General features: G+C 48.7%; 1 protein-coding gene across 1 annotated transcript; it reads left to right on the top strand.

Moving 5' to 3' along the window:
- The first annotated feature begins 633 nt into the window (after positions 1 to 633).
- Positions 634 to 25,758, top strand: ACAN (aggrecan). Its single transcript, XM_041468912.1, has 18 exons — positions 634 to 703; positions 1,229 to 1,600; positions 2,247 to 2,421; positions 2,948 to 3,075; positions 3,658 to 3,951; positions 6,011 to 6,550; positions 7,062 to 7,236; positions 7,655 to 7,782; positions 7,902 to 8,195; positions 8,357 to 8,548; positions 8,668 to 10,494; positions 10,546 to 11,847; positions 19,730 to 19,843; positions 22,493 to 22,651; positions 22,988 to 23,070; positions 23,382 to 23,526; positions 24,084 to 24,266; positions 25,670 to 25,758. Exons 1-18 carry the CDS (start codon positions 634 to 636, stop codon positions 25,756 to 25,758), a joined length of 6,270 nt encoding a protein of 2,089 aa, XP_041324846.1.
- Positions 25,759 to 25,908: the final 150 nt, after the last annotated feature.

Here is a 25,908-nt window from a genome sequence, read left to right on the forward strand (position 1 = left end):
GTATCCTGTGGATTTCTTGTATTAGTTCTGGATCAATTTGCTCTCGAAGATATGCTGGCTCTCTGTGCAGGAGTGTTGGACAAAAGAGTTGTAACATTTTACTTTTCCCTCATGCAGAGGGCAATTTTCCCTTCAGAGCATTTTAAGGAATAGAAAATTCTTCCAAGCATTTGGCCTGAAAGCCAGTGCTGGCTTGATTTGGGATGCCCAGTGAGGAACAGCTCCTGTTCTGAGACAAAGGCTTAGTGGATGTGATGGTCCCTCTCGAGTAAATACACAACAGGTGTGTGAAGACCTGTTGTAAAGTTGTCCTTCTGCTCCACGGGTAAGACTGAATCACAAGAGAGGGAGTGGGAAAGCAGTATATTAAGTGGTGTATGAGAACACTTCAGACTGTTGTACATAGCAGAGCATCTTATTTATTTATCCCACGGACTGATCTCCCAAAGCAAGCGGCACTTTGGGGCAGAATCATTCCCCCAAGGACAGGTTTTCCCTGCTGGTGTGAGGAGTGTAGGAGGCTTTAGGGGCAGCTGAAAGCATTGCACTGCCTTGCAGCAGCATCCACAGCACTCAGCTCCCTGTGAACATACACAAATCCTTTCTCCCTGTGTTGTTTCTTGCAGGTAAATTATGACCACTTTACTATTAGTGTTTGTGTGTTTGCAAGTCATCACCGCAGCCGACTCTGTGGAGCTCTCAGGTACGTGTCCAGGGCATGGCAAAGCAGGACTGAGCCATGTGCTGCACTCTGGTCCCATCCCAAAGGACAGGCAGCCCCCAGAAATAAATGAAAAATGTGCCCAAGACCTGTGCTGTACACACACAAGGCTCCTCTGTTCGGATGGCTGCTGTGGCACAGCCTCTCACTGCTCTGGTGCTTGGGAAGCCAGGGAGATAACTGCAGATTTGTGGGAAATTAAGAGAATTTCAGCATTTCCCTTTCTGCATTACCAGGTATGAACTCATAGTGTGGGCAGCAGCTAGGCTGCAGCAGAGCCCTTTGTTCCCTTCATTCCCAAATCAGCACCGGTCCAAATCTCAAAAGCAGACATGGTGCAGTGGCCATTGCCACAACCTCCCTTTCTAGACTAGGCAAAAAGATCATGTCTGAATCTGTGGGTGCAGGTTTGCACAGCAGATACAGGCACTGGATCAGATGGAAACATGGGATATTTTGTTTTACATGTGTCACTGATGAAACATTGCTCTCTTTGGGAACTGGCAGACAGTAGTGATGGCCTGGAAGTCAAGATACCTGAGCAGTCTCCCCTGCGTGTTATCCTGGGAAGCTCCCTGAACATCCCGTGTTACTTCAACATCCCAGAGGAGCAGGACACCAGCGTCATGCTGACCCCCCGGATCAAGTGGAGCAAGCTCTCCAACGGGACCGAGGTTGTCCTGCTGGTGGCCACGGGGGGCAAGATCCGGCTCAACAGCGAGTACAGGGAGGTGATCTCCTTGCCCAACTACCCCGCCATCCCCACCGACGCCACGCTGGAGATCAAGGCGCTGAGGTCCAACCACACCGGGATTTATCGCTGCGAAGTGATGTACGGCATTGAGGACAGACAGGACTCAATAGAGGTCCTAGTGAAAGGTGGGGTGCTGCCCTCGCGCTTTTCTCTCAGTGTCTTGCTGCTTGGTCTGGGCAGAAGGGAGGAAGAGGCACACAGGCAGAGAATGCAGTGTTGTCCTCGTAGGAGTAAGCCCTTTCTCCCAGGTCACAGATAAGGTGATGGGTGGAGAAGCCAAGCATTTATTTCAGCAGGCTAGGACCAGACTAAACAAACCAGTAAGATGACTCATGGCAGAATATGGCAAGAAAATGTCTCTTCTGGCAGAAAGTGAATTACAGAGGCAGCAAGATGACATCCTTGGCAGGAGGTGGTACTGGATACACTGGGCTATTACTCAAGCGGGTAAAGCTGGAACGGGGCCCTTGTCAGACCTTTAATTTTTTCCAAACATTTTAGGAGGTGGGATGCCCTCATCTGGAGAATTGGGCTGTTCTGGAAAAACTTCCATTGCCATATTGCAAAGCCTGTCCTAGTAATAGGTAGATAAAATAACAAAAGTTTTGTACAATCCTTCTCTTTTTTGTTGTTTTTGCTTTCTGTATAAGACAGGGAGACAGCTTCCACTGCAGAACTCTACAGGATGAGGTTTAATTTTGCTTTTTTCTTGTGCCTTCTCTGCAAGGCAAGGGGCTGGTGATTGTGAGTGATGTCCATTGTCTTTTCCAGGCATCGTATTCCACTACAGAGCAATCTCCACAAGGTACACCCTGAACTTTGAGAAGGCAAAGCAGGCCTGTATCCAGAACAGTGCTGTCATTGCTACCCCCGAGCAGCTGCAGGCTGCATACGAGGATGGGTATGAGCAGTGTGATGCTGGCTGGCTGGCTGATCAGACTGTCAGGTGAGAAGCCACGCAGGGGAAGGAAAGCCTCAGCGGCATTGTTAGGGAAGGACTCCTGTGATGAAGCCACCAACTGAAAATGGTTGCTAAATCTCAGCTGTTGTAGCTGCTGGTGTGCAGAGGGGGGTGGTGGATTGCAAGTCATTCTCTGCTAGAGGTGAATCTCTAGTAGGAAAGCAGTGACCACTGTCCTCCTGGGCTGGTAGTGACAACTGAGTGGACAAATGGCTTCACCTGATCCTCCATCTTCCCTGAACAAAACCAGTGCTGTGCCAAGATGCACAGATTTGGCTCAACCAGACTGAGCTGTGCATCCCTCGCTGGGCAGGCACCTTGTCCTGATGTCTTTGGTCAGAGTTCCAAGGACCATCAGAGTGAGGGCAGGACAGCAGATCATCCTTTCCCTTTCCCATAACCTGGGAAAAGCCATAAATCACCACACTGGGCAGTGCCCTGCAGCTCCCTCCCAGCCTTCAGTGGCTGCCAGGGTCCTGCCTCCCCTCCTTATCCACAATCTCTCCCTCAGGTACCCCATCCACTGGCCCCGGGAGCGCTGCTATGGCGACAAGGATGAATTTCCAGGAGTGAGGACCTACGGTGTCCGTGAGCCAGATGAAACCTATGATGTTTACTGCTATGCAGAGCAAATGCAAGGTGATTTGGGGCTTTTATTGTTACTAGACGCAGAAGCAGCCAAAGCCCTGATCATGCCTAGACTGGACAACAGCAAATAACGAAAAGACAGGTTAAAGCTGGAAAAGCACATTCCCTGGCCAGCCCAGATGTTCTCTACAGTCTTTTTATTAGACCTTGGACAATTTTAATGTCAAATGACTAATGCAGCACAGAGGGTGGAGTCCGTCTGACCTCCACCAGAGTCCACGCCATCCTGCGTGGTCAGCCATTTGAGTGTGTGACATTCAGATGCATCAATCATTCATGCTTGTGACAGGGATCCATTGAAATATTCAGCACAACAGAACTGCAATTGTCCTTTATCTCCCCCTTGCTCTGTGGCTTCAGCTGGTGTGGTGTGTTTTGCTTAAATCTGCATTTGGTCCGTAAGACTCACTTTCTTCTGGTCTTTACAAAGTCACCCACATGGGCTTGCATTTCAGCTCTAATACACAGGAGTCTTCATCTTATCCAAACTCTTATGAGTGGGAGGGAGACAGAAAGGGAAAGGGGATTAGAATCTGCAGGGAATTCCTGTGCTAATGGACGATGTGATTACAGGCAAAGTCTTCTATGCCACTGCCCCGGAGAAGTTCACCTTCCAGGAAGCTTTTGACAAATGCCGCAGCTTGGGAGCGCGCCTGGCCACCACGGGGGAGCTGTACCTGGCCTGGAAGGACGGCATGGACATGTGCAGCGCGGGCTGGCTGGCCGACCGCAGCGTGCGCTACCCCATCTCCCGAGCACGGCCCAACTGCGGGGGCAACCTGGTGGGCGTGAGGACGGTGTACCTGTACGTCAACCAGACGGGGTACCCGCACCCCGACTCCCGCTACGACGCCATCTGCTACAGCGGTGAGTGGCAACGCCTCTGCAACCAGCACAGAGCTGTGGGATTCGCATCTCTGAACCTGAGAGAAGCGGAGAAAAGAGTGATCAAAATGATTCTTGTCTCATTCGCTGCTCCTGTGTCGTGCCAAAGTAGAATGCAATGTGGAGTTTGTTTACCCAGAGTGATGGGGTTTTGTTTCCTTGGCTTATCAGGGCCAAGCGTGTGTCCAGACTGTCAGTCAGGAGACAGTCATGAGATTCTGGGCAGTTGAGTGCAGTTGGGTGCTTGTGCAGATTCAGTTTAGATGCAATGTAATATAATATAGAATAACATAGTGTAATAAAGTAATTAATTAGCCTTCTGATATCCATGGAGTCAGGTGCAGTCATTCTCTCCCCTTTGTCAGGGCACCCTGCTTTTATGATATAGAGGAGCTCCCTGGCCAGAGGCAACCTCTTGCTTCTTTGATGTTGAGGTTTTTTTAAAAAATAGAGGGGAGAAAGCAGGTTTGGCAAAGGACTAAGTCCTCTGCTCGTGTTGAGGTAGAAAGCAGATCTAGAAAGGCTGCTTGACCCATACATGGGGGGCTCTGTGGAGGTGGGGGTAACACAGGTCACGTCTCTCCAGTCCTCCCACACCCTCCTGCTTCTAAAGCTCTCCTGGAGACACAAAGCAGAGCTCAGGTGCTTCGTATAGAAGACTTTGAATGCTGGAGAAAGAAGTGAAGGAGAAAGAGAACAGGTCTGACCCTGAAGATGTGTGTAGTGATGAGATGTGGTGTGGTACAGATGCGTGACTGAGTTTCCATGCTGGGATAAATCTGAGACTGATGCAGTCTCTGGGAACTGTGGATTAAAATTGCACCCACGAAGTGAAGAGCATCGCAGCTGCTCCCCCTTTATTCTAACTGCACTCTTCTCCCTGCAGCAAGAAGAGGGGAAAACACAGTGGTACATTGTCTGTTCAGGGGCAACCAGAGGCCAAGGTTCAAATAGGATTGCCACGCTTAAAAAATAACAATATTTTTAAATATGTGCTGAAACCCCTATGATCAGATCTGTTGTGCCCAGATGCATCTCCCAGACCCATGGAGGTACCCAGTTATGTGGCCAAGCTAAAGACTGGTCCACCAAGCTACAGCCTTCTGTTTATCTCAGGGTTTGCCTCTGAAACTGCTGCATATGCTCAGTCCTTGTCTGAGCATCTTTATAGAAATCTGTGAATCCCTTCAGATTTGAAAGGTACTGCCTAAAATGAACCAGCAGTAAAATCGAATTGGAAATAGAACAGGGAAAGCATTATTAGAGGAAAACCCAGGCATTGTCTCATACTTTTTTCCCTCCCCAGCCAAGACTTGCCTTGCTGCACATCCAAGATGTGACCCATCCCTCCCTTACCTGCCCTCACAGTTCTGTTTCATGCTGCTCTACAAACCAGTGTCCTTGTCAGCTGCTCAGTGCCGGGTTAAGCACGTTGGCCTAGACCGAAGGGATGTGACTTGAGCAGGAAATTGATTTGGAAAGGGAAAGGTGGGAGCTCTTTCAATGTGTTTGGTACAGCAAGTGGCCTTGGCTGTCCTGGCAGTGGGTTAGGATGCTCATAGGGGATGAGTTCTCAAATCATCGCCTGGGCAGAGCAGAAGGAGGTCGTGATCCTGCTGAGGTCTCACGCACCGAGTGTGAGGATCCAGCTGTCTTTCTCCCACGGCTCAGGCAGATCTATCCAAGCTCCCCGACTTCCCTCCGTCCAACCCAACTTCCTTGCGGCAGGCACTAGGGGTCAGTGCAGTCTTGGATATGGGCAAGGTGTTCCGGGGAAGGATAACTGGCAGGAGCGAGGGCAATGTCCCCGCTGATTGACCAGATTTGGAGCATGAGCTGGCTCAGAGCCTCATCACACGCCCTCCGTGCTGAGGCGTTGTACAGAGCCACAGTGGAGGCAGGAAAACCATTGCTTTTATCAAACTGTCACGATTTCCCTGATCCTCTCATGCCAGAGATACCCAGCAGCTCCTTGGAGGCAGCCCCAGCGCAGTTCACCTCATCAGGCTGACATTATCCTCTCTGATTGCTGCTTTTGCAGGGGACGACATTGAGAGCCTGGTCCCAGGGCAGTTCATCGACGAGATAGGGAGCGAGCTGGGCAGCGCTTTCACTGTCCAGACTGTCACCCAGACAGAGGTGGAGCTGCCCCTGTCACGCAATGCCACGGAGGAGGAGGCCCGTGGCAGCATCGCCACCCTGGAGCCCATTGAGATCACCCCCACCGCCACCAGGCTGGACGAGGGCTTCACTGCCCTGCCCGATCTCTTCACCGCCACTCTCACAGCAGAGACAGCTGCCACAGAGGAGGAAAATGTGACCAGGGAGGATGTCACAGCCGTGTGGACTGTACCTGAAGAGGCCACCACCATAGATTTAGGCACTGCCGTCACCATCTCAGCATTTGGCACTGCTGGCACCACCGAAACAGCAGAGGTGAGCTCGGTGGAAGAGGTCGTGGGGGTGACTGCCACACCAGGACTGGAGCCTGCCTCGGTGTTCACAGTGGAAGATCAGCTTGTGCGAGTGACAGCTGCCCCCGGTGCCGGTCACCTTCCCGAGCAGCCCATCTCCCCCACAGGTAAGGCACCAGGACTCCAAAAGCCTGAAGGCCACTTCATTCTAGAGGTAACCACTCAGCTGAAAACAGCCTGAGTTTCTGCCATCTCAGAGGGCATCCAGGTCCCTGGAGGTGCACAGGCCTGGATAGGGGTCAGGGACAGGCTGAGCCCCTCCATCACAGCAGGGCAGGAGGGGAGGGGAGAAGGCTGTGCACCACCCCATCATGTGCTGACCAGCTCAGCTGGCTGATGCTTGGGCTGCAGTGGTCACACTCTGCTCTCCCATATTCACCTGACTCCAGGGAAGGGGAAAGTCAAGGCAAGAAGAGGAGGGCTAAAGAGGAGGGCTAAAGAGATCCCCAGAACATCATCCTCAATGGCAGTAGGTCTCCATGAATGAGGCATTTCCATCAAAAAGAGTTTGAGAGGGCTTGCTCCTTGCACTGGTTTTTAGAAGACCATTTCTGGTCACACATCTCAGTGCGGGGGAGTCCTGTACCCACTGTCTCACCACAGCTTCTCTTCCCCCAGGTGTGGTGTTTCACTACCGTGCAGCCACCAGCAGATACGCCTTCTCCTTTGTCCAAGCCCAGAAGGCCTGCCTGGAGAACAGCGCTGTGATCGCCACCCCCCAGCAGCTCCAGGCTGCCTACGAGGCTGGCTTCGACCAGTGTGATGCTGGCTGGCTGCGGGACCAGACAGTCAGGTAAAGTTACACTGACTTGGGGAAGGCACCCTTCAAAATGGCCATTCAGCCATTCAGGCTTTACTCTGGTTTGTCCTGCTGCTCTCCTCATCAACATCAAAAACTTTGCTGACCCAAAATTTTCTCCAGGCTGTGATATGCAGTGGCCAATAGATGTGTTTTGCCCAATTCTTTTCCTCATTTCCTAACCTGTGTATACATCTTGCACCAGCGTCCTCCTGGTGTGTAGGAAGAGTAGCAGGAGATTTGTATTTATTGCCTGGAGCTGTAAGTGGACTTGTCTCCAAATCACACTGCGGGCTCTGAGCACCTCAAACAGTGAAGAGTTCATGTCCCGCTCCCAAGAGCACTGATGTTCTTCAATCCTGGCTACATAAAGCTGACCTTGGATTACCTCTTCTCTCCCTTTCATTGGTAGGTATCCCATTGTGAATCCCCGAAATAACTGCATAGGAGACAAAGAGAGCACTCCAGGCGTGCGGTCATACGGCATGCGCCCGGCCTCGGAGACCTACGACGTGTACTGCTACATCGACAGGCTCAAGGGTACATCCTCCCCTGCCCCTGGGCACTGCTGTGGAGCAAAACTGTGCCGCACACCCCCACTTCTTCTGCAGATGGCTGGGATGCAGAGATTCACCCGTGTTTTCCCTCCCATCCCTCAGGCGATGTGTTCTTCGCAACGCAGCCGGAGCAGTTCACCTTCCCAGAAGCCCAGCGGCACTGCGAGAGCCAGAACGCCACGCTGGCCTCTGTTGGCCAGCTGCACGCCGCCTGGAAGCAGGGCCTGGACCGCTGCTACGCGGGCTGGTTGGCCGACGGCAGCCTGCGCTACCCCATCGTGAGCCCCCGTCCCGCCTGCGGGGGGGATGCTCCGGGCGTCAGGACCGTGTACCAGCACCACAACCAGACCGGCTTCCCCGACCCGCTGTCCCGGCACCACGCCTTCTGCTTCAGAGGTACCTTCCCGCCCCTGCAGGGCGCAAAAACCTGGCTCCTGGGGGAAAGGGATCTCAAAAGGGAGGCTGGGCTTGTTGGGGTGCCGGTTTGAGCGAGGCACTTCACCGGCATCTTGGATTGTGAATTTTTGGAAACTCCTTCCAATGCCCTTTTGTTCCAGCTCTGCCTCCTGTGGAGGAGGAGGGGGTCACCCCGTTCTTTGAAGATGTGCTGGCAACACAAGTGATCCCTGGAGTGGAGGGGGTGCCCTCGGGGGAGGAGGTGACCGCGGAGACAGAGGCTGCCACTCAACCTGAGAATCAGACAGCCTGGGGTACAGAGGTCTTTCCAACTGATGTGTCACTGCTCTCAGGTGGGTTCAGAGCTTCCCTGTAGCATGTGTCATGCTGGGCTGGTGCTGTAGGGTTGGGACCCACACAAAGTATAAATAAGTTTCCCAACTCCTTCTCTTTGTTGTTCTTTCTTTTCCAGTGAGTCCGTCTGCTTTTCCTCCAGCTACCATAGTACCAGAGGAAGCCAGTACCAATGTTTCCATCAGCGAAGTGTCAGGGGAGGTGACTGAATCTGGGGAGCATCAAGTCAGTGGTGAATCTTCAGCATCTGGGTGGATTCCTGGAGTTCCAGATACAAGCGGAGAACCAATTTCTGGAGGTTTTGAACTTAGTGGAGACCACTCAGGCATTGGAGAGAGTGGATTACCATCAGTAGACCTGCATGTCAGTGGCTTCCCACCTGGAGAAAGTGGGCTGCCCTCAGGAGACCTGATTGGTGTGTCTTCTGGCGTTGTTGGTTACCTGCCTTCTGCGGAGGAGGAGACATCAGTGTCTATTTCAAGGATACCAGAGATTAGTGGGATGCCATCTGAAGTGGAAAGCAGCGGGCTGCCTTTTGGAGCGAGCGGAGAAATCTCTGGCACCGAGCTAGTCAGTGGCGTGTCATCTGGAGAGGAAAGTGGAGTCACCTCTGGTTTTCCTACCATCTCTCTCGTGGATACCACACTGGTGGAAGTTGTAACAGCAGCGACAGAACGGCAAGAGGAGGGAAAAGGGTCCATCGGAGTCAGTGGTGAAGGAGATCTGTCAGGGTTCCCATCCTCTGGGTGGGACAGCAGTGGTGGAACCCAAGGCTTGCCCTCAGAAGGTGAGCCCAGCGGGGAGCCCTCTGGGGTACCCGAGCTCAGCGGGCTGTCCTCGGGAGGGTCTGAGCTTAGTGGCTTGCCCTCAGGACTGGATGGCAGTGGAGAAACATCTGGAACACATGAGATCAGTGGTCTGGTGGACCTAAGTGGCCTTTCCTCTGGTATTGAGGGAAGCACTGAGGCCTCTGGCGTTACCTTCGTAGATGCCACTTTGGAGGAAGTGACAACAACTTCACCAGTTACAAGAGCAGAAGCAAAAGAGACTTTGGAAACCAGTGGATTGCCTTCAGGTGATGAAGATGGATCAGGCATGGTATCTGGGAGTTTAGACATCAGTGGTGAGCCTTCTGGGCATGTAGACTTTGGTGGGAGTGTTTCTGGAGTGCTGGAGGTGAGCGGATACCCGAGTGGAGTGACGGACAGCAGCGGAGACATCTCTGGGGTTGATGTCACCAGTGGTCTGCTCTCTGGAGAGGAAAGTGGACTCACCTCTGGCTTTCCCACTGTGTCTCTTGTGGATACCACTTTGGTAGAAGTTGTAACACAGACATCAGTGGCACAAGAAGTGGGAGAAGGACCATCTGGGATGATAGAAATCAGTGGATTTACTTCTGGAGATAGAGGACTATCTGGAGAAGGGTCTGGAGCTGTGGAGACCAGTGGTTTTCCTTCAGGAGACTTGAGTGAAGAGCCATCTGGAATCGCGTACATCAGCGGAGACTTTTCTGGAGCCACAGATCTAAGTGGACAGTCTTCAACAGTGGCTGATATCAGTGGGGAGGCCTCAGGGCTTCCTGGAATCACTTTAGTCACTTCTGATTTCGTAGAAGTGGTGACAAGACCAACAGTATCACAGGAACTGGGTGGGGAAACTGCCACGTTTCCCTACAGTTTGGGGCCAAGTGGTGAAGCCTCTGGATCTGGTGAACTAAGTGGGGAAACATCTGCACTGCCAGAAAGTGCTCTAGAAACATCAACAGCTTATGAAATCAGTGGTGAAACATCTGCATTTCCTGAAACTGGTATAGAAACATCTACAATTCATGAAATCAGTGGGGAGGCATCTGCATTTCCCGAATTTAACACAGAAACTTCAACAATTCAAGAAATCAGTGGGGAAACCTCTGCATTTCCTGAAATTTTCCCAGAAACATCCACAAGTCAGGAAGCCAGGGGTGAAACATCTGGGTATCCTGAAATTATCATAGAAGCATCCACTGGTCAAGAAGCAAGTGGGGAAACCTCTGCATTTCCTGAAAGCAGCACAGAAACATCCACAATACAAGAAATCAGTGGGGAAACATCTGGATTTCCTGAAATTAGAATAGAAACATCCACAAGTCAAGACATCAGTGGGGAAACGTCTGCGTTTCCTGAAATTAGAATAGAAACATTCACAAGCCAAGAGGCCAGGGGTGAAATATCTGGCTATCCTGAAATTAGCATAGAAACTTCGACAGTCCACGAAACCAGTGGAGAAACATCTGCCTTTCCTGAAATCAGCATAGAAACTTCAACAGTGCATGAAATTAGTGGAGAAAGTTCTGCATTTCCTGAAATTAGAATAGAAACATACACAAATCAAGAAGCCAGGGGTGAAACATCTGCCTACCCAGAAATTAGCATAGAAACTTCAACGGTCCATGAAACCAGTGGGGAAACTTCTGCGTTTCCTGAAATCAGCATAGAAACTTCGACGGTCCACGAAATCAGTGGGGACGTGTCCTCTTTTCCTGAAATTAGCATAGAAACTTCGACAATCCATGAAACCAGTGGTGAAATACCTGCATTTCCTGAAATTAGAATAGAAACATCCACAGGTGAAGAAGCTCGAGGTGAAACATCTACATTTCCTGAGATTAGCATAGAAACCTCTACAGTCCATGATATCAGTGGGGAGACATCTGCATTCCCTGAGTTCAGTATAGAAACACCCACAAGTCAAGAAGCCAGGAGTGAAACATCTGCCTATCCTGAAATTTTCATAGAAACATCCACAGTTCAAGAAGTCAGTGGGGAAACTTCTGCATTTCCTGAAATTAGAGTAGGAACACCCACAAGTCAAGAAGCCCGCGGAGAGACATTTCCTGAGATCAGCCTAGAAGCATCCACAGTCCATGAAACCAGTGGGGAAGCATCTGCATTGCCTGCGGCTAACATCAAAACAGCTGCCACATCTTTGGCCAGCGGGGAGCCCTTTGGTACTCCTGAGCAGAAGGAGATTCCTGACCCAACATCTGGAGCTGTGACACACTCTATCACAGGCATTTCAGGGGAAACCTCTGTCCCAGACATTGTAATTAGTACCAGGACTCCAGATGTTGAACCAACAGAGGGACTCAGGAACCCTGAAGAGGCTCAGCTTGAAATGGAGCCTTCCCCTCCTGTGGTGTCAGAACAAGAGACAGAGACAGCTGTTGCTCCAGACAATCCCCATCTGCTGGCCACCACCACTGCTGCCCTGCCCCAAGTCTCACAAGAAGCAATTGACGCATTAGGACCCACTACAGAAGGTAATGTGTCTCATATGGAAGGGAAAGCTTTGTGGGAGGGAAGGAGGGGGGCATAGCTGTCACTTTTTTTGGTTTTTATACAGCAGAGAACATTAACACGGAAGCAGACTTGAGCAGAACATTGTTCTGATGGAAAGCCATACACATGGGGTTTTCCACAGGTCATGATCACAGAATCATAGAATTAAGTTGAAAAAAACATTTATGATCACAGAGTCCAACCATTAACCCAGCACTGACAAGTCCACCACTAACCCATGACCCTCAGTGCCACCTCTACACTTCCAGAGTTTTCCACCCTGCATGCAGCTGAGAAGTTGGAGAAGATGGGCTGCTAGTCTCAGTCCTGTTGTGTTTCTCTTTCCATGGTGGACTGACTTGTTGCCTAGCCCCAAATATTGCTCAGCATGTGGTCACCCTCTGGTCTGTGTCTTATGCTGCTCTCTGCAGCTACAACGGGATAGACGTGTGAGATAATGCTCAGAGCATCACTAGCTTTTGTCAGCTCTGTTGATAAATGCCCTTCTCTCCACCCTGCCTTTTTAGTGTTTTAGTGCTCTGTCTTTGGTTGGGCCCCCTTGTTGTCAAGTACAAACAGACAGAATATTTAAGCCTGATGAACCATTTATGGTGAAAACACTCTCCTGGCATTTCCTGAGAAGAGTTCTCATGCTGTGAAAGCATCAGTGAACTGCAGTGAGAAAAAAAAAACAAAATGCAAAGCACTGTGCCTCTTGGCCAAGGGAGATGCCCAGTCCTGGTAACACAGGATGTCCTGCAGCATCCCTGGACACAGCTTGGTTTCCTTTTGCTGCCATCAGGAGCTGGCACCTGGGGACAAGCCTCATTTGCATGTCTTGCATGTCCTCAGTTCTCAAAGGGCCACATGTTCTTGTAGGGCCACACATTGCTTAAGTATGGTACAAAATGGATGTGCAAATAGATTTCCTCACTTCCTTCTGGCAAAAAGTGTATCAATTCTACTCCTTCCCACGTTACCTCCTAAACTGCTGATTTTGGGTCAATTTACAGGGTTCAGCGGAGCTAGCTCTGGGCTCAGTAAGGGTCTGGAAGTGCAGGGCTCAGTGAAGCTCAGCCTGGTTTCTAACGTCATTTCCATCCCCTAAGTGTTCCCAATGAGTCACTGCATTTCCCTCTGCTCTCTCCCACTGCAAGCACAGGTAATCACAAACCTTTGTTCAGTCCTGCTCACAGCACACCTGCGGTCCCCTCTGCTGTGCTGAGCAGCTGCCCTGGGCATGCTGCAGGACTGGGTGAGGGCACTCACCCCTCTGCAGGGTCATTCCCACAGCACTGGGCCAGCCTGGCACAGCACAGGGTGGCACAGGAGTTATGGACCCCAAAACCCTTCCTGCCAAAGCAGGCTCTGCTTTTGGGCCATGCCCACTGCCACGTCCAAACCCAGAGACAAAAATAAGCCAGCAAAGACAGCATTGAGGGGAAGGAAGGAAGAGAGTGAGGCTTAGTAAAAATTAAAAAAAAAAAAATATTGGCCCCAAAATATGGATTTGATTCCACTGCTTTTTCTTTTTAAAAATTAACCACAAGGTGATTGCCAGATTCCTCAGACCATTTGTTAGCCAACATTTTTTGTGAAGTATTTTGAAAGAAAACCATGTGTTCAGCAGCTCATGTGTGAAGAATCTTGAAAAATGTTCTGAAATTGGAATATGTGTATTTGCAAGTCACAGAGAGGATAATGTAGCAGCTGGGGTTTCTTAGCAAGAGACAGCAAGAGGTAAGCAACCACTGCATGAAGTTTAATTGTACACTTTATAAATTAGAAATGGGCTTGAACACATGTGTATGGCTCATACTCCCACCAGGGAAGATATTCTAGGGTAAAACTTCTCTTTTTATTAGTAAACTTTACTACAATGTCCCTACAGAGTTAAATGCAGTCCTGGTCAGGGTATGAAGGAAGCTCATCCAGGTGACAAAAAAGTTTGTTAACCATGAACTCAGGACACCCCTAAAATAAGGCAAACCTTTTCTAGATAATTACAGTGAAGAGATGACAAAAGAAGGAAAAAAAATACAAAAAAGAAAGAAAAGAATTCCTAGGTTTCCTTTTTTGGGTTGTTACTTTTACAGAGCTCTGGGGATTGTGAACATGGGAAGTCTACAAGGAAGAACTGTAGGCTAGATCCCAAAATTCCATTTCCCATGTTGTGGCTGCCTTTTCACTTGAAGCTTCCCAGTCTTGAAATTTAGCTCTTGCAAAAACTATCAGCTCCCATGGGCACGCCTCGTGCTGTGCTCAGGGTTTGTCGGGTGCAATGTGCCCATGCAGTGCAGTGGATTTTCCCTGACATTAAAGCACAGGTGAAGCTGGTTCAGCTCTACAGGAGCTTAGAGTGAGGAACAGGAAGAAATGTGGATTTTGCCCTCTGGCCCTGTTGTTGGAGGGTTCCAGTTAAATCCAGCAGTCTATTTAGTGGGATGATTTAAGAAGAATGATATTATTCTGCTCTGCTGGAGCCTGAAAGTATCTCTAAAAGCCAGAGCCAGAAGACCGAGGATTAACACTTGGAGTGCCAGTATGTTTTAGTGTTTAACCAAATTGAAGGCTGTGCATGTACATGTCTTTAGTCAGCATTTGATTCCTCCAAGAGGACAGGAGTCCCACAAGCTGAAAGAATTGTCCATAGGCTTGGCTTCCTCACCCAGGGTTTTGCCAACTCAGCGGGTCTTTTTGCTTCTGGTAGCATTTGAAGACAAATAATTATTAGCTGAAAAAACATGCTGGCACTTCAGTGAAAGGCTGCGGTTTGGAGCTCTGAGACCAGTCAATGACTTAAAAATTACTTTAAAACTTCACTCCAGTTGTGGGGGGAAAGAGAAATGTGCTGAAATGGCATCTTTTTATGTGAAGTTTTGCTTGTCTCTGGTGAAACAAGTCCATGAAGTCTGTTGCCTATGGCCCCACACAGCAGAAGGTTAAAATATAAATGAGGAAGGGTCTTAATGGGTTTTCCTCATTCTTCACAACCTGGAAGTCCAAGCCATTGAGTTTTGTTGGTCCAGAGAAAAACACCCAGAAAAAAAAAGTCAAGAAAATATTCCCCTGATTCAGAATGTTTCACCCAACATGGAATGCAAATGATGCTCTCCAGAAGGAGATGGAGGTCCCAGTCCTGGCTGAGAGGCACAGACCCTTTGTGGCTGAGCAGGTGATTTGATGTCTCCTGGACACACTGTCTGCTTTGCATCAGAAGTTAATTTGCTTAAACAAAACCTAGCCTACAGTCTTGGACTAATGTTATTTCCATGTTCATTTACTTTTACACATAATGGTTTGGAAACAGGGATATTTCCTGAGCTCTTCTTCCACGAGAGTGTTGGACAAATTGAAGGTTCCAGCAGATCAACAAGTCCTCCTGGAAACTCCTGGTCTCTAGTAAAATAGTTTTATTAAGGCTACAGCAATGCCTGCCCCTTCTGCTGCATGGAGGCTTTGGTTCAATTATTGTAGTTAATTATTTTAATTACTTAATTGCTCATTGCAAGTCAGTGGCTGGCTATGTGATGTTCAATACTAGCATTTAGCTTAAAATGTGAGAGAACTGGTTTCTCCAACTCTTCCTATTCTTTTCTTCTAGGAGTCACCCTACAATTGCTCCAATGTTTTTCTTTGATGTTTGAGCTATCAGATCAGTAGTTCAAACTTCCCAGCAGACTCTGAAAAGCAAATTTAATTTGTACCTGGATTTTTTTTTCACCCAGTCTCTAGGAGATAATTATCTAGTTGGTCTCTGATTCCCTGTTTGGATAATTGCACCTACAAGGAGGCCCATAAAGAAAGGGTAAGGGGCACAACAGCCACTGTTGGGCATCCTGAAATGCCTTGCCCTTCTCTCTGACCTTTTCTGCTCTGTAGAACAAAACCAGGAGGATATAGAAACATCATAGAATATATTACTGAACCTGTTACTCACAGCTTCAGGGAAACTAGAGTTTGTTCAGGGTTTGGGTGGCAGCATCCTCTCTGTTCACCAGCTGCTTCTCCTTAATAGATGTTTTAAGCACAAAGATGACCTTGTTTAATGGATATTCTTGCTCATCTTCCATATAGGCAGCCATGGAGAGAAATGCACAGACTGCACTGTTTTAGGAAATGGTAGCATTGTTTCTGGTATTATTGTCTCAGCTTGAGATGAAGAATTTCAAAAGCATTTCCTTCTCACCACTGACACTGCATGTTCACTTTTACATTGCCTTCTGAGCAAAACCAAGGCCAAACTATTTTTCTTTCATCTCTTGCAGGTTTCTCTTTCCAATTTCCATGATCTAGTACAAAAACTTTTTTTCAAAGGCATTGGGAGAATCATAGAATCATAAAATGGTGAGGGTTGGAAAGAACCTTAAAGATGATCTAGCTCAAACCTCCTCCTACCATGGGCAGCGATGACAAGAATACTTCTCTTGGTTTTAGTTGCACAAAAAGAAAATTATTCTGACTAAATATAGTGTATATCTGGCAATGGAGAAGAAGTCTTAGGAAGAAAATGGTGGAACAAACTCAAACTTTGCATTGCAGCTGTGTAACTCCCCTTGCTTTCTCCAGCCAACAATTTACATCTTCCAGATGCAAGACCTGGTTTACATTGTCCATTTTGTTTTAATTGGTTTATTAAAAAAGAAAAGAAAAGGCATCTAAAAGTTAGACCTTGGGTCCTGTTAGTAGCAAAAAATAGAAACTATTGTGACAGTAGAATTGGGGAATTTTTGCAGCTTCTGGGCAATATTAAGTGCAGTATGGATCCTCTTTAGAAGAATTGCTAACTCTGCATCATCCTCAAGAAGTGAGTTAATAACACGCTCTAGCTGGGTTTCCTATTCTTGGCACGGCCAGGCATTTTCTCCCCGTCTTTGTTTTACAGCTGCAGCTCTTGAAAGCGAGGGCTGCCTCCCTTCTGCATTCCTCGACCGTCGACTCTCGCTGTCCTTCGTGAGCTCGGGGTAATAATAGCAGCGCTCTTGTCTCCTTGTCAGCTGATAAGCACTTGAGCTGCATCGCGAAGCAGAGCCGGCTTTTTGGATGACTGCTCAGCCGAGCAAATAAATAGCTGGTGTCTAAATCCTTGATACCTGGCAGCCAGCGCTGCGGAGTGGGGGCTCCGGGCTGTCCCGGCGTGTTGCAGGCTCTGCAGCTGGCTCAAGAGGTGTGCAGTGATTTGCTAACCTCACCTAGCTCTAAACAATGTGGAAGTAGACACATTTATAGCCTATAAAAGGCTATGAAATAAAACCCCCAAACACTAAGTGTTGTGTGATAGATGGATTTTTTTCTTTAATGGAGTTCTCACCTCCTGTAAATCGTGCTTGTGGCTTACACGACTTATCTTAGAAACACCCACAAACCAATTTGCCAGGATTTCCAGAGGCAATGTCACTGCCAAATTTACCATTTAGGCCTTTCTTGAATACCACTGAGATCCAGCTTTTCTGGGAGGATCAGAATCAGCAACAGTTTCTCCAACCTGACAGATATATTTCAATCTTTCAATATCAGCTGGGTGAGGTGATTCTACATCTAGACGGAGAGAGGGTCACTGCCTCAGCAGCCCAACAGGCTAAAGGGGAGTTTGGTGTTTATGATAATCACGTGTTTAAAACACGTTCTCTCCAGACATTTGAAGCACAATTTTGGGGGAAAAAAACCTATGTCTCACTTGCATTTGATGTTTGTTTCTCCAACATTACCTACAAGTACACACCCTTTCTCTATATGTTATATACAAAAATATATATGTATATGTATGGAGAGATATGTAACATATATATTATAATCAGAGATTTGTTTTTACTGCATATATAATATGTGCAACCATATTATATGCAATATCTGTAAAAGGAAACTCTGTTCCAGACTTATTTCCCAGCTGGAAATTTGTGGCAATGACTTTGCAGATGTGTGCCTGCTCCCCCTCCTCCAAGACCAGGGAAGGCAGCAGGTCTCCTGCATCTCAGAAGAGATCTTGGACATGCCAAGTTTTATTCCACATGGCCACAGACAGCTGAAGGCTCATTATCCACTGCTAAACATTCAGATTTAGCTCTTGTGAGTGCTTCCCTCCCTCCTCTGCAGTGTTCTTTCCACTTCATGGAGCCTGACGAATGAAGAAAAGCCTTTCCTTACGTGTTCAGCTGGAGCCCACTGGAATCAACATGAACTTCTGCTGCCACTGCTGTTGAAGAAGCCCAAAGGGCCTCTTGAGTTGCAATCACCCCTCAGGATACCTCGTTTTTCTTTATGCTCTCTATCTTCTAGGAACTCCAAGTGTGACTAATAAGCAATACTCAGCCAAGTTCAGCTCCTCTATTCTTCCTTTAGGCTTGTGACTTCCATTTTGTTCTCGAAAGTCTCAAAGTATTCACTACTATCATGGAAACAGAGATTATCTTCATTTTGCAGTGAAGAAAGAAATCCAAAAAGCTTTCGTGAGATTTAGAAGGGCAATCCAGAGTGAAAAATTCATTCTCTCAGAGAAGAACAGCAAAACTGGAGTAAGAGGCTCATCAGCCATCTGAGGAATGATTTCACTGCTCACAGTGATACAGCCTAGAGTAAAGATGACAATCTCCTTGCTCCAAAGCACACACAGATTTACCATCCAAGGTCAGAAAGGATTTTTTCCATCACTTAGGCACGTTACAGAACATGTCAGCTTTTAGATGACGTATCAGGCCTTGGCCACTGAGTCACTAGACAGCCACAGGGAGAATAACGCCCATCTGTTCTCTTGTGCCTGGGGACACTGAGCAGCCGGGCCTTAGCTCAAGAAAACAACATCCAACCAAATACACCCCAGTCAGAAGATGAACACAGATCTTGGGGGGTTCACTCTGCTATTTCCACAGCCAGTATGTTTATAATTTTTGAATCTTTCCTCGCTCACCCTGTCATCCACAAGAAGAGCATGGAGTCATCACTTTTAAAGCCTTACATTTCTCTGAGTGTGAAAGAAACACTGTCTCACGTGATGATCTAACCAACCATCATTTAATCCAGCCTGTGTGGATGTGTTCCCATTTCCTTCTTTTTTCTGAATTGAGTGTATCTGAAATCTTTCCATTCTGAATGATCCTTCTTCGATTCCAAAGCTCTCTCCACCAAGATGGAGTCCACAGCTGGAAAAGATGTAGCAGCTTCTTCCATCCTCATCACAAGCAGAAGAGCACACAGTGGGGACAGGTCTGGAGAAAATGTCACTGCACTCCAGTATCCCTCACCAAGGAATAAGCACCCATAGCCAGGTCTAAGATCCTCAAAGAGGAAAAGCTGAGGGCCTCTGAACCACCTTTGAACCCACTTTTTTTCTTCTCTGCACTTTCTTCATCTTCACTGAAAAGAGATTTCTTGATGCAGAACTTCATCTAAATTATGGTTAGGAAGAAACTATTAGTGAGGACGGACAACCAGGAACACTGCTTAGGAGACAGAGATCTATTTGAGGATGTTTCTGACTTATGGAAGAATTCCACATTCCTCTTCATAGACCTTTAGCTGGTGGAGACACAGACACAAGTTTACATGTTTGATGCATCAGGCAGAGGCAGCAGACAAGGAAGAATTACCACAGCCAGTGCTGTGTGTTGGATACATCCTGCTGAGCTTTGTTCTGGTATCTTCAGAGTGGTGTTCAACCATCAGAAAACCAATGCCTTCCTTGTAGGGTGGGTTGGGTCTCTTGCCTTCATTCTTCCAGCAGCAGCAGTGGCAGTATGTTATGAAACACAGCCTTCTCAAGTCCCCCCAAAACAACAGATATTCCCTCCTACACAAGCAAGGAAACAAGTTCTCCTGTTGGAGGAGTTGCCTCCCAGAGCCCTAATGGAAGCCCTTGATTTCTTGCAGACACCGATGTGTGCCACTCAAGCCCCTGTCTGAACGGAGCCACCTGCGTTGATGGCATCGACTCTTTCAAATGCTTTTGCCTTCCCAGCTACGGAGGGGACCTGTGTGAGATCGGTACGGCCTCCCTGGCTTCAGCTAATCCTACTAACTGCTGCACCTCCTTGTTCCCACACTGCCCCCCAAAAAAGCTGATCCCCAGTGCTCCCGTCAGCGCTGCCCTCATCTCAGTGAGCTAACCTCTAACAGCAGCTTAAAACACACAAGGGAAAAGCTTTGAGGCTTTTGAGTGTCTAATTTGATAAGTTTGTTCCTCACAGCACCATATCCTCTAAGATTCCTAAGCAGGAGCTTCTGGTGTCTTCTTCAGCTTTCTCTTTTTCAAGTGTGTCTGGTGAAGCTCCACACAAATCGTAACAACGTTGATCACAGAAGTTGCTGTCTCTTTGGGTCAAGGGTCATTCTGTTCTTCCATAACAGTAGGGAACTTTCTGAGTACATCTTCATCCCAGGCAAACTTTCTCTGCTAGACTGGAACTTCGTGGAAGGATGCTTCAACTGAGCCATGAAAAATGATTGTGTTTCTCTTGGGGAAGATGCAGCTATGAGAAGCATCATTCACTCCAGGAATCTCCATTGATTTGACAGAGCATGACGTTTTTGTCATCTCCACAACGTAGCTTCCTGTGGCAAAATCAGTAGGGAATGTATCTTTGAGAAAATGGGAAGCAACCTATATTTCCATCAAAACTGGTGCACTAATATGTCTTTTTGTTTCTACAAGGAAAGAAAAAGAGCTTTTTCCTTAAAGCTGATGAAAGCCCAACCTTTTACCAGCTTAGCTGAAGGGAAGCTCTCCTCCCTTGCTCAAACAAAAGAGAAATAAGGTTGCAGTATCTTCTTTACCTTGGCATGAGTAATGATAATAGATGTTGGATTTTCTCCTTCCCTTTCTTCACATCTCTTTCTGCTTCCAACATGAACATATGTAGTAGACCATAAGGAAAAGGCTCAGGATCATTGAACCTTCTGGGCAGGAATTGTGCTGTCTTAACATCAATTTTCCAATGCAATCTCATCAGTTCTCAATTTACCCACCCATGATATTTTTTGTTGAAGATCCTTGTAATCCAGCCAGAGACTCTCCACTCTGTAACTGCTTATGATTTTGTTTCATCCAAGCCAGACTTAATTTATTATGGGCTCTGATGCCTGGGAGATGCAAGAGGAAGCCATTTCCATTTGGAAATGTAAATCTTCATATTCCCTTGAGACAGACCATCCTTGTTGTTGGTCTCCAAGAACGATGGGACACTGTAGGTGAAAAATGCACACAGACCATGACAGAGAACAAGATTTTCATCATTCTTTTCCAAGAAAATTGCTGTCATATTTACCTGTAAGAAAAAATCATGTAAGTAAGCATGACCTTTCTCCTAGAAAATGGCCTGCTGAGATTCTTTATCACGTGCTGTCCCATCCCCAGTCTGTGATAACAAGGGATGCCATTAAAGATAATGGGAAAAAGTCTTCATCTCAAAAGACAGAGCAAGTTCTCCATTAACTTTCTGCAAGAGATCTACCTCAAAACCCAAGAATTCTCTGAGCTTCACCTACTTCCAGATAACCCATTTGATCTGTTGATGAAGGCAAGAAATGTTTTTAACGTCTCAAATAACTACCAACCACTTCAACATCTGTGGAGTGCCTGCAATCTCCAGCTAGAAGAACACCAGAAAGGTGGATTAGGAGGAATTAGTGTTACTGAAAGTGACAAGTGTTTTGACCTACCAAGTTTAACAAAGAAGAAAGAAACTGAGTACAGGAAACCTTACTGAAAAGGGAGGGAGGCATGAGGGCTTCTGGAAGCCCACCACTCTCAGAGCAGCAAGGGCCTGAGAAAGGATGGTAGATCAGGCATCTGAAAGGCTGAGGTTAAACACATTTCATTTTCTGTTTTCTTCAGTCACATGTAGCAGAGAGATGTGTGGTGCTGCGTTGCATGGGAACTGTTGGAGGTCTTTTCTGGTGGTTTCTCTATTTTTCTCTACCTTCCCCCATCTGTGGTTTTATTTTTCTTAATAAGTGTGTTCAGTTCCTCAGTATTTCTCAGATGGTAAAAGATGTTCTGAAAAGCTGAGAAATGTTTGTACTTCTTTAGCAGCTTCCAAGCTTTTTCATTAAGACTTAGTTCTTTCTCTCCACTCTGGTAAGTTTCTGTCTCCATTTTTTTTTTTTTTTAAATCCATCTTGGTCAGTTTATTTCTCTTCCAGAGGTCCAGAATCACATCAAGTGATGGAGCCACCTCTGGTGGTCCCATCTTTCATTTCAACACATATGCACTGATCCTGGACATCTGGGTATGGGGTTTGGAGGGTTTTTTCCAAAGCAAGAAATCTCTGCAGGCCTGCACAAGTGAGAAGAGAGGTGTTCTTTCTTGGTCAGTTGCTCAAAAGCAGACTTCAGGGATTGAACAGGGATTGAATCTCTCAGGAATAAGTCTGTATCATCAAGTTTTCTAGTAGCACTGGTTGTGTCACTGCAGACACAGGGCCTTCCACACAGGCTGCCCTCTCTGCGTGTCTTGGATGCCTTCTGACAACATTCCCAGGGAATTCCTACAGGCAACAGCATCAGGATGTGTTTTTTAGTGAAAGTGACCATGTGTTGTCCCATGCCATGGGAGCATGAGCTGCTAAGAGGTGAGTTGAAAGCTTTCAGACACATGCACCAATCCATTTTCATCCCTCCTCTGTGTGTTTCAGACTTGGAAAACTGTGAGGAAGGCTGGACCAAGTTCCAGGGCCACTGCTACAGGCACTTTGAAGAGAGGGAGACTTGGATGGATGCAGAGACCAGGTGCCGACAACATCAAGCCCACCTGAGCAGTATCATCACCCCAGAGGAACAAGAATTTGTGAACAGTGAGTGCTGAGGGCAGCCTAAGACTGGACAAAGGTCCAACCACTGGACTCTGATACAGACAGATCATCCAAAGTGTAAAAACTACCATTTGCCCCACTGGTGCTCATAGGAATCCTAACAAAGCCTCATCCTTGTATGGGTGCACCCATACTCATGGCAGCTGAGTGGGGAGGGAGCTGGACAAACATGATGTGAGGGAAAAGGGCATCAGGGAATATTGACTGGGGGGTAGCTGAATGAACCAGAGGCTCCAGGGTCAGCTGAGATGGTAAAGAAATGCTTCCAGCAATGTGTAGGACAACCATGACTCTTTTCTCCCTCTCCTGCTTTTCCAGGTCATGCACAGGACTACCAGTGGATCGGCCTCAGTGACAGAGCTGTGGAGAACGACTTCCGCTGGTCTGACGGGCACTCCCTGGTGAGCCTGGAGCCCACAGCACGAGCAGGCACCAGCTTTTCGGGGTGGTGGGAAGGGCCCCATTGGTTACATGGGTTGGGCATTGAGTAGACGCAACCCTAAACTTTGTAGGGCTCATGGTTTTTCCAAGCCTCTAGAAAAGCTGGTCGGGTCCTGGGCAGAATCACAACAGAAATAACTGGTGTAGGGGCAGTGCTGGCAACCCACAGGCTCTGCTGGAGAGAGTTGTGGGAGAGGTGGGGTGAGGATGAGGGAGGGAGTAGGAGAGACCAGGGCCCAACCTGAGCTGAAGGACTGTCCTCTCTCGGCAGCAATACGAGAACTGGCGGCCCAACCAACCCGATAACTTCTTTTCGGCGGGTGAGGACTGCGTTGTGATGATCTGGCATGAGAAAGGCGAATGGAATGACGTTCCCTGCAACTATCACCTCCCTTTCACCTGCAAGAAAGGAACAGGTCAGCACACTGTGCCATACTGGCAAGGATGGGGGACTCAGTAGATGGCTGTGGGTCTGGAGCAGAGTGCCCAGTGCCCAGGAATGTGGGTTTTGTTACTGCAAAAGGGTGATCAAAGAGATAGAAGGAATTAGAAAAAGAAGCTGGCCAAGGCTCTAGGAGAAAGTTTCACAAGGATTTGAAACTAAATAGGACAAGCCATTATGATTCAATATCCCCAGGCAGAGTCATACCCTGGCTGCAGCATCACTCCCACACACCAGCTCAGTGTCCTCCCACAGACACAGGCAGCTGTTGTGATGCTCAGCTCTCACAGCTTCTCCAGGAGGCAGGAGTCGAGCACTGAGGCAGATCCCTGCTTAATTCCAAATCACAGAATTTCCATATCCCCCTGCCCCTAAGCCTTGTGGACAGAGGCAATCTCAAAGGGAGTTAAGGTTTTATTCGCGGAAGAGTGAGGAGGCTTTGCACGCCCAGCCTGCCCGGGGTGTGAGCTGCCTGCTCTGCCAGGCTGGTGCTCTGTCACTCACTCTCCAGTCTCTGCCCATCTCCCACAGTGGCCTGCGGGGACCCCCCTGCAGTGGAGAATGCCAGGACCTTCGGTCGGAAGAAGGAGCGCTACGAAATAAACTCCCTGGTGCGGTACCAGTGCGAGCAAGGCTACATCCAGCGGCACGTGCCCACCATCCGCTGCCAGCCCAACGGGCAGTGGGAGCAGCCACGGATATCCTGCCTAAACCGTACGTCTGGGTGCCTCCGGGTTAGGGCTGATGGCTCCCTGCAGCTGGAAGGAGCTGGGAATGTGGGACATCATCCCAGTGCAGGATAGCTCTGAGCCAGGCAGAAGGGGAGACACCATGGTTCCCTTGACTTCTTGGAAGTTTCCCCTGGGATGGGGCCATGGGAGCTGTCATCTTCTGGGGCAGGTGGGGACCATGGAGCCTGGCTTGCAGGACTGCCCTGGAGACCCACCAAGGCAGAGTAAGGGCAGCTCCAGAGACAGGGAAGGGCAACAAGGAGCTTACCAATGGCCCAGGCTACTCAGAGAAGGAAAAATAAATGGCTTCTGAATGGGTGAGTTTTGGCACAACCTGCATCAACAGAGAGAACAGGCTGGGAGAGCTATGGGGCCCCCAAGCCCTTCCCTGGTGTCCCTCTGCCCTGGGAGCAGACAGGAGTCCTGCAGCAGATAAAAGCCACGGCACAGGGCTGGGTTCCTGACTCTCCTTCTGTCAGGCCTCCAGCTGATGGCAGCCAGCCTTCTTCCACTGGTGTCCCAGCCCACTCCCAGGCCTGCCTACACCCCTGTCCCATCCCTGATTGCCTGCAGATTCCCAAGAATTTCGTTGGCCTCAAAAAAATCACATCTGTCCAGTGGCCTCCTTGCCAGGTTCTGGTCCTGCTGGGCAATTCCAGATAAGGCAGATTAAGCAGTGGTCCCACAGCCAGGGAAAGCCGATACGGGCTTAAGGGACAAACCTCTGCCCAGGGAGGAGATGAAAGGAGGAGGGATGGAGGAGGTGTCCAAGGGTGGCTGCCTGCTGCAGATTAAGATGCTGATTCCTTTGGCTGTGCTGTGGGTCTGGAGAGCTGCAGGCTGTTCCTGACATGGATTGCCAGCGATCAAGAGACCTGGTCTGCTCCCAACCAGCTTTTGCTGCTTCCACCAAAACCCTCCTGCAATTATCACACCAGGGCACGCCAGCTCCCAGGGAGACTGGCAGCAAAGATCAGGCAGAAACCTTGTCCCTGCCAGCCAGGCTGAGCTGTTTCCTCTCCTGTGCCCTGAGCACATCCCACTACTAATAAATACTGGCGTCGGGGATTTAGGGATTGATAGGGTGAGATGGGGACGAGCTGCCCTCCTGGCCGGGCACAGCGAAGGGATGTCCAGCAGCCGTGGCGATGGTGCTCCTGCCCAGGCTCTCACCGAGCCACAGGCACCTTCTCGGCTGGGTGAAGCAGGCCGGGCAGGCAGAGAAGGGCCGATTGTGCGTGTGCGGGCGGGCTGGCGCCGGGGCGCACGCAGCCGCCCCCGGGCAGCGCTGCCTGCGGCTGCCCGTGTTTTTCCAGGCCAGCGTGGGACAAGCAGCTTCTCTGTCCCGGCTCCTGCCAACAAGGTGCCTTTTCTTCTCCTCCACAGCCTCCAGCTACCAGCGCAGGCTATACAAGAGGAGCCCCAGGAGCCGGTCGAAAGCCAGCGGCAGCGCCGTGCACAGACGCGCCCATTAGAGCGGGGCGAGAGACCGAGGGGGAAAGCGAGAAAGAGAGATTTTTAACGGAACAGTTATATTAACAGAGTCGATTTCTTCTTCTTCTTGTTGCTTTTTTGTCATATAAGGAAAAAAAATTATATTAAAGACAAACCCACCTTTGTGTATA

Source organism: Pyrgilauda ruficollis, unplaced genomic scaffold (genome assembly GCF_017590135.1).
Source record: "Pyrgilauda ruficollis isolate IOZ18807 unplaced genomic scaffold, ASM1759013v1 scaffold23, whole genome shotgun sequence".
Taxonomy (NCBI): Eukaryota; Metazoa; Chordata; class Aves; order Passeriformes; family Passeridae; genus Pyrgilauda; species Pyrgilauda ruficollis.

What these genes read in the sequence shown, in the direction of transcription:
- ACAN (XM_041468912.1), top strand. Translation starts at nt 634, where the DNA reads ATGACCACTTTACTATTAGTGTTTGTGTGTTTGCAAGTCATCACCGCA. An exon ending in CGACTCTGTGGAGCTCTCAG is followed by an intron (nt 704 to 1,228) that starts GTACGTGTCCAG and finishes GGGAACTGGCAG; the next exon opens with ACAGTAGTGATGGCCTGGAA. An exon ending in AATAGAGGTCCTAGTGAAAG is followed by an intron (nt 1,601 to 2,246) that starts GTGGGGTGCTGC and finishes TGTCTTTTCCAG; the next exon opens with GCATCGTATTCCACTACAGA.